This window comes from Oncorhynchus mykiss, chromosome 10 (assembly GCF_013265735.2).
Source record: "Oncorhynchus mykiss isolate Arlee chromosome 10, USDA_OmykA_1.1, whole genome shotgun sequence".
NCBI lineage: Eukaryota > Metazoa > Chordata > Actinopteri > Salmoniformes > Salmonidae > Oncorhynchus > Oncorhynchus mykiss.
Window position 1 is genome coordinate 32,373,001 of NC_048574.1, and position 16,432 is coordinate 32,389,432.

Below are 16,432 nucleotides of genomic sequence, written 5' to 3' on the forward strand. Positions count from 1 at the left end.
GCAATTGCGTGAGAAAAAAAGTTGATGGCCTGTATTAAAAAGGAACAGGATCCATCAGCCTTCTGTAGGCTATGCCTCCTATATTTAATTTCTCAACATTCCTAATATTAAGCACATTGTTTCGCTTGTAACATTTTAATTTAACAAGGCAAGTCAGTTAAGAACAAATTCTTATTTACAATGACAATCTACCGGGGAACAGTGGGTTAAACTGCCTCGATCAGGGGCAGAACGACAGATTTTTACCTAGTCAGTAACCTTTTGGTTACTGGCCCAACACTAACCACTAGCCTACCTGCGGCTTTACAACAGGAGTACAGTCTACCTAGCTGGCATGAAAATTAACCACAGGAAAAGCGTACTCCATTCACTATTTAAGTCCATAGATTACATATTTGTTCCCACTGACCCTGTTTTCCGAGACAGGTACATGATAATGGTCAATTTTTAATCAAAATTAATTTCACAGATATATGTAAAGACTAGATTAAATTAAGAATAGTCTGATGGGTGTCACTTGTTAATTATGTATATTCACTTGTGAATGATGCCCAGCGTGTGCAGTAAAGCAAGAAACAGTGCATGCCTTTTTTTTTCTAATCATAGTTGCACACCTCATATAGCCTATCCCATAGGCCTATATGTTTTGACAAGCTTTGTATCACAACTAACGTGGCCAAATAACTTCTTAAATGAAGCACATTAATCCGCTTTACAACAGGTGGGTGTAGAGCCTACGTAGGCATACGTAGGCGGCGCATGAGTGAGCTTCAAGTTTGGGGAAGATAAATGACCATAAAAATGCACCTCTGCAATAAAGCATTACACGCATAATTGCATTTGTGGTCACATTTAAGAATGGTGGTATCCCGCAGTGTGCTCATTGCTGCGCTTACAATGTGAAGAAATAGCCTAATAGTTTATCAACATTTTAAGCTAAACATTCTCATCTGTTGCATCAGGCTCATTGCTTAAAACAGTTTTTTTGACGGTAGTGGTTGTATTCATTTGGGATCTATCGCATCCCACAACTGTCCCAGACTATATTTGGAATATTTATTTATCTATCACATAGAAGAGAATAGGTCAAGGTTTGTACTATGGGGGATAGTAGATTGACATAGGCTAGAGCTTTTGCTGTTCATTAGGCCTACTCATCTTGTTGGCTGACAAAAAATAAATGTGTACAGTTCTTCTAACGTCTTCAATACATGCCTCGGAATTCGATAGGCACATGCGCAGTTGCGTCCCCGATGTGTCGGTCTTCACTTGCAGCCTACTTTGGAGCTGACATGCCTGTGAGAAGGTCGCGATCACGTGACGGGAATTGGCTAATGAGAATTTAGATATATGAGAGCCATGTGAGTGAGGTACTTCGGAGCACCGGAATTAGCAGCCGGCAGAAGGGAATTAGAATTATTATATTCAGCCCAGGGGCACAGCGGCCACTGGCCGCAAAAGGCATGGAGGTTGCCGCCGGGAAATTCGAGGATTTATCAAGTTCCTGTCAAATTGTGAATTAGAGACTAATGGAGTGCAGTCTGTGCAAGAAACAAAGCAGAGCTCATGCCTTTCATGCAACTTATTTTTCAAATCATCATTAGTCACATCATGCAGCCTTACAATGTATTAAAAATCAAAACATATAGCCCAACATTTGCATCACAACTAAAGTTACATAAATAACTAAATTAAGCATATAGGAGTACCTGTTTCTTTGTTAACCACTCAACACAGAATAGCCACGTGCACATTCTCTCAAATCGTTTGGAGAAAATATATACTTTCTATTTTATTCAGCTATGTTCAATTGTATTCTTCATACTATAGAATAAAATAAAAGAATGCTACAGAATTCTAAGCAAATCTTGTCTGCTAAATAAATTAATTAGTGTAGCCCACTGGCATATCCAGATCAACATTAGAACAACTCAGAGGACGCTATCTGCTCTTCTGAAATGGACTACATTTTTTTCACATCATGTCTTTTTAGACAGGTCTAAAATAAATTGTTGATAATAGGTTATATTAAATGTATTTATACGTTTAAATGTAGATGTTCCAAAGGTCTGCATCAGCGGCTTGTAGGCTATGCGTGGAAGCCAGGAGATGCTAAACATGTTTATGTTAATTTACAGTCAATTACAGTGAGACCGGCAGTTACAGTAGAAGTCTACATACACCTTTGCCAAATACATTTAAACTCAGTTTTTCACAATTCCTGACATTTGATCCTCGTAAAAATTCCCTGTCTTAGGTCATTCAGGATCACCACATTATTTTAAGAATGTGAAATGTCAGAATAATAGTAGAGAGAATTATTTATTTCAGCTTTTATTTCTTTCATCACATTCCCAGTGGGTCAGAAGTTTACATACACTCAATTAGTATTTGGTAGCATTGCCTTTTAATTGTGTAACTTGGGTCAAACATTTCGGGTTGCCTTCCACAAGCTTCCCACAATAAGTTGGGTGAATTTTGGCCCATTCCTCCTGACAGAAATGGTGTAACTGAGTCAGGTTTGTAGGCTTCCTTGCTGCACACGCTTTTTCAGTTCTGCCCACAAATGTTCCATAGGATTGAGGTCAGAGCTTTGTGATGGCCACTCCAATACCTTGACTTTGTTGTCTTTAATCCTTTTTGCCACAACTTTGGAAGTATGCTTGGGGTCATTGTCCATTTGGAAGACCCATTTGTGACCAAGCTTTAACTTCCTGACTGATGTCTTGAGATGTTGCTTCAATATATCCACATAATTTTCGTTCCTCATGATGCCGTCTATTTTGTGAAGTGCACCAGTACCTCCTGCAGCAAAGCACTCACACAACATGATGCTGCCACCCCCGTGCTTCACAGTTGGGATGGTATTCTTTGGCTTGCAAGCCTCCCCCTTTTTCCTCCAAACATAACAATGGTCATTATGGCCAAATAGTTCTATTTTTGTTTCATCAGACCAGAGGACGTTTCTCCAAAAAGTACGATCTTTGTCCCCATGCGCAGTTGCAAACCGCAATCTGGCTTTCTTATGGCGGTTTTGGAGCAGCGGCTTCTTCCTTGCTGAGCGGCCTTTCAGGTTATGTCGATATAGGAGTCGTTTTACTGTGGATATAGATACTTTTGTACCGGTTTTCTCCAGCATCTTCACAAGGTCCTTTGCTGTTGTTCTGGGATTGAATTGCTCTTTTCACACCAAAGTACGTTCATCTCTAGGAGACAGAACGCGTCACCTTCCTGAGCGGTATGACGGCTGTGTGGTCCCATGGTGTTTATACTTGCGTACTATTGTTTGTACAGATGAACATGGTACCTTCAGGCATTTGGAAATTGCTCCCAAGGATGAACCAGACTTGTGGAGGTCTACAATTTTATTTGGAGGTCTTGGCTGATTTCTTTTGATTTTCCCATGATGTCAAGCAGAGGCACTGAGTTTGAAAGTAGGCCTTGAAATACATCCACAGTTACACCTCCAATTGACTCAAATTATGTCAATTAGCCAGAAGCTTCTAAAGCCATGACATTTTCTAGAATTTTCCAAGCTGTTTAAAGGCACAGTCAACTTAGTGCATGTAAACTTCTGACCCACTGGAATTGTGATAGTGAATTATAAGTGAAATAATCTGTATACAATTGTTGAAAATATTACGTGTCGTGCACAAAGTAGATGTCCTAACTGACTTGCCAAAACTATAGTTTGTTACCAAGAAATTTGTGGAGTGGTTGAAAAATAAGTTAATGACTCTAACCAAAAGTGTATGTAAACTTCTGACTTCAACTGTATTTGCTTGACAACCACCAGCCACAGCCCTACTCTCGCACAAAAACACACACACACAGAGCAAAAGAGCAACGAGATCAATGCAGGCCAGGGACCACACACCCAGAAATCAAATCAAACAGACTAAGCAGAGACAGCGATGACAACGCAGTACTACCAATACATCATACCACCTCACAATCTCAAAAACACAACGTCACATCAAAGACACACCAGCATAGAAGAGATGCAAGAAAACACTAATGAGGCACATTCAGTTCCATCTATTTATGGACATTTACAAGCATTTAAAACAAGAGACTTAAAACCAATGCATGCGCTAAAGCACTCCTCTATAGATGATTAATGCAAAGGAATAATTTAGACATCTGTTCACAGTTCACTTCAATCGATGGCTATGAAAGTGTCTCTTACTTTGAATCTGTAGCAGCAGCTGCCCATTCAGCTGGTGGAGCTCGTCCACACTCATTTTAATCACTGGAAGATAAAACACACAGATTGGGTCACAAAACAAGAGCAACACAGCATGGCATGTTTGATCAAATAAATGAACCAACTAAAGCAACTTAAGGCACTGGGGGGATTCCGACCAGAGTTAAGCATGCATAAATGGAACGCAATTCCCCTTTTATGCACCTTTCACTCTACACGTATTCTGAACTATTAGTTTGGGGTGGATATCAAAGAAATTAAGAAGTCACAGAGGTGTTTACAGATAAACTGTATTCTGACCTTGACTTAATTCCCTCATAATTCCACCACCTTCACGTGCAATAAAATTATGAACAAGGTGGGGCAACCTGTCAGTTCCACATCTACTTACGTTTTTTTAACTGATAGAAATAACACCATTCTCCATGCACTAATTTACAAATTAATAAGACTGAGTTATTGATAAGAGCTAGGTGAATGTGTGAGCCGTTTGGATAAGCGGGTTGAAAATATAAATTACAATTGTTGATCTATTTTACCTTTTGATTGCTAGAGACAAATGTGAAACCAATAATGTGGCAGCAAACTGAAGCATATCAACATATCAGCTTTTTAACAGCAAAGTTTATGAAATGCTGGTATTATAACCTGAAGGGAAGGAATTTGGAGACCCAAGCTATAGAGTCTCACAGTGGAGGTGTCATAATACCCATAAAACCTAGCAGGCAAACAGGGAAATGGTTCCAATCATTTTCCCACCATACATTTCTTCCATATGGAATTTTAGAAACACTTGAAATAAGGGCTGTGTTTCGTGAAGGCTTACCCTGGCGTGACGTTTTGATAACCATGTAAATCTCTCGGACAAGGTGACTTATCAATATATTTGGCTCTATTTACTCCGATTCAAAAATGCTAATCCCTGCAAGCTTCTGCACATCATCTCTAGCTGGCACCTTTGCTAACAGATATGTCAAGTTCTCAATTTTCCATTTAAAAAGAAATTTTGCCTATTTATTAATTACTACATTTAGTGAACATTAGATAGTTAATCCAGAGCTTCTTACCTTTTCCTCAATTTGGCAGTCTTATCCAGATCATCATGGCATTTGTAGTTCTTCATGATAGCCACATTAGCAGCTAATTAGCATTTCATTTTGGGGGGTTAAATACAGGTGAATATATTGATAAAAAAAGTCCTTGTCCTAGAGAGATTTACATGGTTATCAAAATGTCATGCCAGGGTAAACCTACACGAAACACAGCCCTTATTTTAAGTTTCTAAAATCCCCTATGGGAAAAATGATAGGAACCATTTCCCTGTTCGACCGCTAGGTTTTATGGGTATTATGACTTGTACTGTGGTACTCTACAGGCTTCTGTAGCCATGGCAAATGACAGTATAGCGCTAAAACTACCAAGTTGATTTATGACTTCTAGAATGGTTTAATTATACAGTTGAAGTCAGAAGTTTACATACACCTCAGCCTCCCGGGTGGCGCCGGCTGCGCCATCAGAGTCCCTGGGTTCGCGCCCAGGCTCTGTCGTAACCGGCCGCGACCGGGAGGTCCGTGGGGCGACGCACAATTGGCCTAGCGTCGTCCGGGTTAGGGAAGGCTTGGTCGGTAGGGATGTCCTTGTCTCATCGCGCACCAGCGACTCCTGTGGCGGGCCGGGCGCAGTGCGCGCTAACCAAGGTTGCCAGGTGCACGGTGTAGCCTCCGACACATTGGTGCGGCTGGCTTCCGGGTTGGAGGCGCGCTGTGTTAAGAAGCAGTTGTGTATCGGGGGACGCATGACTTTCAACCTTCGTCTCTCCCGAGCCCGTACGGGAGTTGTAGCGATGAGACAAGATAGTAGCTACTAACAATTGGATACCATGAAATTGGGGAGAAAAAAAGGGTTAAAAAAAATAAATGAAAAAAATAAAGTTTACATACACCTCAGCCAAATACATTTAAGCTCAGTTTCACAATAGCCTAGTAACAATCCCTGTCTTAGGTCACCACTTTATTTAATATTAGGGAGAATTATTTATTTCAGCTTTTAGTTATTCCCAGTGGGTCAGTGGGAATGTGTGCCTTTAAATTGGGTCAAACGTTTTGCCTGGCCTTCCACAAGCGTCCCTCAATAAGTTGGGTGAATTTTGGCCCATTCCTCCTGACAGAGATGGTGTAACCGAGTCAGGTTTGTATGCCTCCTTGCTCGCACAGGCTTTTTCAGTTCTGCCCACAAATTTTCTATAGGATTGAGGTCAGGGATTTGTGATAGTCCCTCCAATACCTTGACTTTGTTGTCCTTAAGCAATTTTGCCACAACTTTGGAAGTATGCTTGCATTTGGAAGACCCATTTGCAACCAAGCTTTAACTTCTTAACTGATGTCTTGAGATGTTGCTTCAATACATCCACATCATTTTCCTCATAATGCCATCTATTTTGTGAAGTGCACCAGTTCCTCCTGCAGCAAAGCACCCACACAACATGATGCTGCCACCCCCGTGCTTCACGGTTGGGATGGTGTTCTTCAGCTTGCAAGCCCCCCCCCCTTTTTCCTCTAAACATAACAATGGTCATTATGGCCAAACAGTTCTATTTTTGTTTCATCAGACCAGATGACATTTCTCCAAGAAGTAAAGTCTTTGTCCCCATGTGCAGTTGCAAACCGTAGTCTGGCTTTTTTATGGCGGTTTTGGGAGCAGTGGCTTCTTCCTTGCTGAGCGGTCTTTCAGGTTATGTCGATATAGGACTCATTTTACTGTGGATATAGATACTTTTGTACCGGTTTCCTCGAGCATCTTCACAAGGTCCTTTGCTGTTGTTCTGGGATTGAATTGCACTTTTTGCACCGAAGTACATTCATCTCTAGGAGACAGAATGAGTCTCCTTCCTAAGCGGTATGATGGCTACGTGGTCCCATGGTGTTTATACTTGCGTACTATTGTTTGTAGAGATGAACGTGGTACCTTCAGGAGTCTGGAAATTGCTCCCAAGGATGAACCAGACTTGTGGAGGTCTACAATTTTTTTTCTGAGGTCTTGGCTGATTTTCCATGATGTCAAGCAAAGAGGCACTGAGTTTGAAGGTAGGCCTTAAAATACATCCACAGGTACACCTCCAATAGGCTAATTGACATCATTTGTGTCAATCAGAAGCTTCAAAAGCCATGACATAATTTTCTGGAATTTTCCATGCTTTTTAAAGGCACAGTCAACTTAGTGTTTGTAAAATTCTGACCCAATGGAATTGTGATACAGTGAATTAAAAATGAAATAATCTTTCTGTAAACAATTGTTGGAAATATTACTTGTGTCATGCACAAAGTAGATGTCCTAAACGACTTGACAAAACTATAGTTTGTTAACAAGAAATTTGTGGAGTGGTTGAAAAACAAGTTAATGACTCCAACCTAAAATGACTCCAACCTAAGTGTATGTAAACTTCCGACTTCAACTGTATGCCCAGACTTTTCACTGTACTTAACAAAAATTGATAGTGTGTTAAATTTGGAATCACCGTCAGTTATTGCCGTATACATTTATAAACTGTCACTTCAGTGTTAGTTTCCTTACATTTTGCTTCATTCCATTGTTAGTTTACCTTTCTCTCCTCTCACGTTCGTGTGGTTGTTCCTGAGGATCGCTAGCAATAGTGGATCATATTAGGCTAACATATTACAAGTTGTGCAATAATTTGGGACATGTAGTCTATTTTAATCATTATGGAACGCAGACCATATGTAGCAGCAAACCTGGAGAATGTTTAACAATGGCTGGACTGTTGTCATCACAGTTCCATGATTAGTGCTGATTATTCAGGTAGATTTTTAGGACTACTGATCAAACCCTATTGTACACTTCTCACCTAATATTTAATGGATTGAACAATTTAATACAGCAACTTTCAGGATGAATCAAACTACTACTTTTGATTCACCAATATATTGTGTGCAAAGGCTCTCCAAACTGTGAAAAACAACATTCTATCCCTAAATAATATACAATTAGTATTTTTTTATTTTAATCTACCAATTGTTGCGGAAAAGGACACGAATGTGTGTATTATATGGCTTTCTTTCATTGATCCGTAATATTCAGAGGAATTGAGAAAAAAAGTCTGTCGAGACCATTAGAATTAAAAGGTAAACCAAATTTAAAGGGATGGCTTTAGCAAAATGTACCGAAAACCCTATAGGCTGAAAACACCACTAAATAATCTTTGTACAGCAAAAGTAGTTTTTTTTTAAAAAAGTATGGTTTTCAGCTGTTAAATTACATTTATTCAGCGTGCAGAAGGGAACCACGCCTGCAAAGCCCGTTATGCACCTGCATAAGGTAAGTCTGAATACCAACTACTGAGAAGTGCATAGAAAAGGCGTACATTTCTTACGTCTGAATCGGACCTTTGTTGCATAGCAACAACAAACTACGCAGAAAGCGAGAGAAAAGCTAAGGGTCTGAAAGTTACTGTCATAATTTACAAAGGAATGGATTCATCCTCTCTCCAAGAGGGCGTGTAGCAGACACAAACAAACTTGGTGCTGTGACAGGGCATGGAGAACCCAAGGACACTTTATGAGGTAGGACTAAGAATAACTTTTCTCTGGACAAAGAGAGTGTGTGGTGGTGTGGGGAAAGGAGTGAGAGTGGTGGCTGAGGAGGAATGTGTGAGGATGTACTAAAAACTGGGCCCTGGCCTGCGTCACTAAATTGTCTTGTCCGCCATTTATGAGTAGGGGAAATGGAAGAGATAGCAGACTCCATATAACAAAGATCACAGAGAACAGATAAGAGAGGAGAGAAAGGGGTGCGTTGCATCCCATCTGTTTTCCTCCCTCCCTTTTCAACATCCCTCCTCCCACTCAATGCCACTCTTCAGAGGCTCTAGTCTCACGTGGTCATATCTCCAAAATCACGTCGTTGTCACGCCTCCCTCGGAGGTCTGAGGAATTTTTTATTGCAAAAACATGTTGAATGGACCGCAGCAAGATCTTTAAAGAACCCTCCCCCACACGCCCGTAGAAGGGGTGCTGTGTGTTATGTGCGTCACTGTTTTCCGTCCGGGTAGTTGTCTATTCTAGTTTAAAGTCATCAAGTGTGGCCGACAGTCTGCGATTTATATTTATTGAAATTGAAAGTGGATTACACTGGTAAAGTCAAACGTCACAAAATGTTCTAAGCCACTCTGGTGACAAACACTTCTCCATTCGTCTCAATTTGTTCTGTCCACATGGCTGCGCTTTGCTGACACTGAAAATATCTTGACGATTGCCCATTACTTAGATTTGGTAAGGACCCAAAAAACAAGGCAGTGGGAGTACCTATTCAAGTAAGTAAATACATTCAGAAAATGTTAAACTATTCATTATTAGCTAGATAGCCGACTACAATAGGGTCCCTTTGTAGGCTAAATGTCATCAGCTAGCTAACTAACGTGATGTAATCATTGTAAATTAAAAACAGTCTCCAAATGCATTTGTAGATAACAGTTCTAGAAGTAGTTGTCACAACACCAAAATTTTGACTTCGATACCGCTACCAGGTTTAGTATCACAATACTCAATACCGTCACAATACTCCATACCAAAACGATACCACGCCAAAAAAAAGGCACAAAATGCAAACTGGTCCAGACAGATAAACTTAGCTACTGCTCTGTTCAACTGTTTTGCATCTTTTGAGTTCAATATCATTATATTAAAAAGACAGTCATGTATGCATCAATGAATCAATTATACAATTATACTTTGTTTTTACCAAATCTAACTACATAATGGTAATCATTTATTTGAACTGTAAATCTCTATTGATAAACTGGGTAAATCAAGATGTAACCTAGGCCTGTCCACAATACAGATGAATGCATATTCAATAGGTGTGTGCATGCGTTGAGTTATTGAGCTTGTTTTGGCAGATTTCATGGGGCTACAGATGAAACAATCTTTTTCCCTTCCAGTTGGGACTGATCAACAACATTTGCATAAAATATCATATTTGGGAGAGACTGAATAAGTGTATGAAAAGTTTGTGGGCAATCAACTTTGAAATCAGCATATTTTGCATTATGGTTAGCAAGGAAAGTTAGCCTACAAAGCTACCAGTATCTTCTTCCATTGTAAAGTATTTTTGCCAATATAAACATTGTTTTGCGAACAGTAATTAACAGTTCCAACATTTCTACATGCCGTGTCACATAATTCAAGACTTAACTCCCCTCACGCTGCACAGAAGTTAACATGATGCAGCTCAGATTCCCAGTGCAGGCTAGCAATGAGTAAGAAGAGCATGCACGGTGCGAGCTATAATAAGGGGTTGACTGCTCTGATAGACAGGCTTGAGCTGTGAGACATATTTGACAGAAGTACCTGAAGCAACAAAAATTCTAGTACCGAACCGCTTTTCATGTTCTAGTATCAAAAAAGTACCGAAGTTTCGGAATACCGTGCAACACTACATGAGAGGGTGAAATTGCAGCTCCAGCTACAGTAAAGGGAGAGTGTAGGCTACTGGAAAGGGCAGGTCACTTTGTGGGAGGATATTATGAAAAGATTCTCCAGCTCCAGTCCCTAGAGGAAAACTTTGATAATCGCAACATCATATTCAGTGCTGTCTAATTTAAATAATGAAGACTGTTTCTTGTGATGTTTTCTGTCCTCAGACATGGAAAGCTGTAAAAGCCTGTTTGCATATGAAGAGAGGTCCCAATTAATGTCACAAGAAACTAAGGGTATATCCTATATGCCATGGGTTATACAGTGGGGAGAACAAGTATTTGATAACCTGCAAAATCGGCAGTGTTTCCTACTTACAAAGCATGTAGAGGTCTGTCATTTTTATCATAGGTACACTTCAACTGTGAGAGACGGAATCTAAAACAACAATCCAGAAAGTCACATTGTATGATTTTTAAGTAATTAATTTGCATGACATAAGTATTTGATACATCAGAAAAGCAGAACTTAATATTTGGTACAGAAACCTGTTTGCAATTACAGAGATCATAAGTTTCCTGTAGTTCTTGACCAGGTTTGCACACACTGCAGCAGGGATTTTGGCCCACTCCTCCATACAGACCTTCTCCAGATCCTTCAGGTTTTGGAACTGTCGCTGGGCAATACGGACTTTCAGCTCCCTCCAAAGATTTTCTATTGGGTTCAGATCTAGAGACTGGTTAGGCCACTCCAGGACCTTGAGATGCTTCTTACGGAGCCACTCCTTAGTTGCCCTGGCTGTGTGTTTCGGGTCGTTGTCATGCTGGAAGACCCAGCCACGACCCATCTTCAATGCTCTTACTGAGGGAAGGAGGTTGTTGGCCAAGATCTCGCGATGCATGGCCCCATCCATCCTCCCCTCAATACGGTGCAGTCGTCCTGTCTCCTTTGCAGAAAAGCATCCCCAAAGAATGATGTCTGCACCTCCAAGCTTCACGGTTGGTATGGTGTTCTTGGGGTTGTACTCATCCTTCTTCTTCCTCCAAACACAGCGAGTGAAGTTTAGACCAAAAAGCTCTATTTTTGTCTCATCAGACCACATGACCTTCTCCCATTCCTTGGTCATTGGCAAACTTCAGACGGGCCTGGACATGCACTGGCTTAAGCAGGGGGACCTTGCGTGCGCTGCAGGATTTTAATCCATGACGGCGTAGTGTGTTACTAATGGTTTTCTTTGAGACTGTGGTCCCAGCTCTCTTCAGGTCATTGACCAGGTCTTGCCATGTAGTTCTGGGCTGATCCCTCACCTTCCTCATGATCATTGATGCCCCACGAGGTGAGATCTTGCAAGGAGCCCCAGACCGAGGGTGATTGACCGTCATCTTGAATTTATTCAATTTTCGAATAATTGCGCCAACAGTTGTTGCCTTCTCACCAAGCTGCTTGCCTATTGTCCTGTAGCCCATCCCAGCCTTGTGCAGGTCTACAATTTTATCCCTGATGTCCTAACACAGCTGTCTGGTCTTGGCCATTGTGGAGAGGTTGGAGTCTGTTTGATTGAGTGTGTGGACAGGTGTCTTTTATACAGGTAACGAGTTCAAACAGGTGCAGTTAATACAGGTAATGTGGAGAACAGGAGGGCTTCTTAAAGAAAAACTAACAGGTCTGTGAGAGCCGGAATTCTTACTGGTTGGTAGGTGATCAAATACTTATGTCATGCAATAGAATGCTAATTAATTACTTAAAAATCATACAATGTGATTTTCTGGATTTTTGTTTATGATTCCGTCTCTCACAGTTGAAGTGTACCTATGCTAAAAATTACAGACCTCTACATGCTTTTTAAGTAGGAAAACCTGCAAAATCGGCAGTGTATCAAATACATGTTCTCCCCACTGTATGTGTAGGCCTATGTTAGCAAATGTATACAAAAATATAGTGAAACATCACACAATGTATAAACCTATTTCAATTGGAGCAGGACAACCCTGCTGGAGGTCTGCTGGGTGTAGCAGGGTTCTGTTTCAGCACAGCATTAACACACCAGGATTCAACTTATCAAATCTAAAGAGTTCAAGTGTGCCATTGCTGGGCTGGAATAGAAGTCTGCTCACCCAGTAGATCAGGGATCAGTGGAGCAAGGTTGGCCACCGCTGGTATGGAGTTATTTGGTTCACCTGAAATTATGCTTTAGTAATAATAGCTTACATGTTACTACTCAATTATCCATTGTTATTTAGACTAAGATGTCTAATCTTTACATACAAGTTCACATATGTGTACATTTTGAAGCGATGAAGTGTTGATTCTTTGAAGTGAAGCGAGTGTTTGAACTTGTTTTAATTGTTAAAATTTTATCAATGTTGATTAACCACATCACAATCCTGCAATAAAGAGGGGAAAGGGTTCTGTCTCTAACGTGTCGGTGTTGTATTCTAAAATTAGTCTAGTTGTACGATCCTTTTTGTCTAGTTGTAAGATCTCCAATCTGTTTTATTTGATTGTCACTCTCTCTCAGTATATCAGCTCTGTGAATCCAATCTGCAGCTTATCATATGGCATGCATCAATAAGCCTACAGTATGATGACATTACTGGCCTTATGGGCATCTGAAGCAGAGAAAAGCTAAACTCACACATTATTTACAAGTTAAACTAAACTAAGCTCAATTTCAACTGATAACATAACAATAGACAATGTATAGGAGGCCAACCATATTCCAGACGCTGTACATGCCATTTAGGCACTGACATAATATTCAGTGCCAATCCAATCCTTGTAATTTAGTTACAGTATATGAAAATAAGGAGATGACAATTAGGCTACTGGAGATCAGCATTACAGGTAACATTTAATGAGGTTAATTTAATTTAATTAATTTGAGGCAAAATGGCATTTCCCTTATGGACACAGTACATGGTTGCTCTATGTATCACTGACTCTGGATAAGCTAGCAACTGGGCTAACACAGCTAACCTTTCAGATCAATAATATGCTTATTCACATTTTGTTGGCTATATAGTAGCTAGCTAGCTAGTTATACCTAGGTAGTTTACAAGGTTGGCTGACTTTTCTCAAAACGAACCTCATCGTGGCTAGTTACTTGTCCCTCATGCTAGCCTTTACAGCCAAATATCACTTCAGAAAGGTCAAAATATTGATATTGATACAGCATTGTAGACCATTTCTCCCCTCTTGCTGCAGCTTTAGCTCATCTCGAAATAACAGTGAAAGGCTGTGAAAACCAGTGTGCTGCAAAAACATTGTGAAATGTCACCAGTGCTTGTTTTGTTGAAAATGTTTAGTCCTCACACACTGTTGCTCCTACAGCACTAACCTGGTGAGCATCTTTGGAGCACCACCCAAACAAGACATTTGATTGGTTTGACGTGTTGCAAGACGTCACATATTTACGGCGGGTTCTGACCCCTCTTTAGAGGATTTCTTCCATGGAACTTCCCATTTTAGGGAAGCCTAGTTCACAAGGAGCCTATAGAGGCTCAGAAACCAGCTAAATAACAATCTGGCTATAGTCTGACTTATCTACCCTTCTCCTAAAATGGTGCACTCTTTCCGCGAGGCTCCATCTAGCCACGCTAATGCTACACCAATACAGTGCTTTTAATCCATGGGGGGGGGGTGTGAACGAGAACACACTCCTGGAGAACAGAGGAGTAGAGAAAATCTGACCACACCCAGTGTGGTGTTTTAGGAATGGAGGAAGGCTAATTACTGTTAGTGGTGTAAAGTAAATGAGGCTGACTGCAAACTCACACTCGTCTCTGCTGTGACCATTGTTTGAATGCAGTGTCTGGTGGTCTCCTCCAGAAGACTGGCTGTGGCTGCGGTGAAGATGGCCCCTCCTCCCTGTGACCCCCCACAGGGCCCCGAGGTCGCGCCCGTCCTCCAGTAGCCCCAGCTCCTCGGCCGAGTGGCACTCCAGCATACTCGTGGCGTAGTCCGGCAGCCCTCCTGCCCCAATCCCCTGGTTCCAGCGTGGGGTGTAGCGGGGCACCTGGGCATCCGACTGGGGCAGTAGTTTACGGTCTCCATTCTGGCTGTAGCAGAGGAGCTGGTGCTTGCCCCCCCGACGGCCAGGACTCCCCTCTGAGCTGACAGAGTCTTTGTTCTGGGCGTACTGCACAATGCGGCTGATCTTCTGGCTAAGGGCCAGCTTCATGCCCTCGTAGGGACTGCGGGAGACCTTGGAGCGGGACAGCTTCTGGTTGGCAATGAGGTGATACTTCTCAAAACACTCCCGGTGGCCCCGTAGGGATTTGGTGTGCAGGAGGGTGGCATGAGACACACCTGGAGGGAGTGAGCAATCAGTTAACGAAGACAGTTACATGTTCTGTTTAGCAATCAATGAAATATGTATATCAAAGCATTGGCTACATTTCTAGGAAACAGAGGACTAAGAACTGAAATTAGGTACTGTTGGCTTTGCTCTTTTTTTTAAATACAAGCCACTAAAGATATATATTTTGTTGTACATTTTTACCCCCTTTATTGCCCCAATTTCGTGATTACGATCTTGTCTCATTGCTGCAACCCCAACTGGCTCGGGAGAGGCGAAGGTCGAGGCCTGCACTCTCCGAAACATGACCCGCCAAGCCGCACTTCTTAACACGGAAGCCAGCTGCACCAATGTATCGGAGGAAACACCGTTCAGCTAACAACCGGAGTCAGCCTGCAGGCACCCGGCCCGCCACAAGGAGCCAAGTCCCCCTGGCCAAACCCTCTCCTAACCCGGACGACACTGGGCAAATTGTGTGCCACCCTATGTGACTCCCAGTCACGGCCGGTTGTTACAAAGCCTGGGATCGAACCCCAGGCTGTAGTGACGCCACAACACTGCGATGTAGTTTTATTTTATTTCACCTTTATTTAACCAGGTAGGCAAGTTGAGAACAAGTTCTCATTTACAATTGCGACCTGGTCAAAATAAAGCAAAGCAGTTCGAAACATAAGAGTTACACATGGAGTAAAACAAACATAGTCAATAATACAGTAGAGATATAAGTCTATATACAATGTGAGCAAATGAGGTGAGATAAGGGAGGAAAGGGCAACAAAAAAAAGGCCATGGTGGCGAAGTAAATACAATATAGCAAGTAAAACACTGGAATGGTAGATTTGCAGTGAAAGAATGTGCAACGTAGAGATAAAAATAATGGGGTGCAAAGGAGCAAAATAAATAAATAAGTTGGGGGAGAGGTAGTTGTTTGGGCTAAATTATAGATGGTCTATGTACAGGTGCAGTAATCTGTGAGCTGCTCTGACAGCTGGTGCTTAAAGCTAGTGAGGGGGATAAGTGTTTCCAGTTTCAGAGATTTTTGCAGTTCGTTCCAGTCATTGGCAGCAGAGAACTGGAAGGAGAGGTGGCCAAAGGAAGAATTGGTTATGGGGGTGACCAGAGAGATATAACGGTTGGAGCGTGTGCTACAGGTGGGTGCTGCTAGGGTGACCAGCGAGCTGAGATAAGGTGGGACTTTACCTAGCAGGGTCTTGTAGATGACCTGGAGCCAGTGGGTTTGGCGACAGGTATGAAGCGAGGGCCAGCCAACGAGAGCGTACAGGTCGCAGTGGTGGGTAGTATATGGGGCTTTGGTGACAAAACGGATGGCACGGTGATAGACTGCATCCAATTTATTGAGTAGGGTATTGGAGGCTATTCTGTAAATGACGACGCCGAAGTCGAGGATCGGTAGGATGGTCAGTTTTACAAGGGTATGTTTGGCATGAGTGAAGGATGCTTTGTTGCAAAATAGGAAGCCAATTCTAGATTTAACTTTGG

The 16,432-nt window shown here is 41.7% G+C and overlaps 1 protein-coding gene across 1 annotated transcript in view; it reads right to left on the reverse strand.

Annotated features, from left to right (window-relative positions):
* The window catches only part of LOC110533654 (protein EURL homolog), a 54,195-nt gene that overhangs the window by 4,315 nt on the left and 33,448 nt on the right, over positions 1 to 16,432 (reverse strand). The window contains exons 3-4 of the mRNA XM_021618082.2: positions 14,410 to 14,943; positions 4,190 to 4,252 (exon numbers count right to left, since the gene is read on the reverse strand). Of these exons, the coding sequence (XP_021473757.1) occupies positions 4,190 to 4,252; positions 14,410 to 14,943 (597 nt within the window). The remainder of the gene's footprint in view (positions 1 to 4,189; positions 4,253 to 14,409; positions 14,944 to 16,432) is intronic.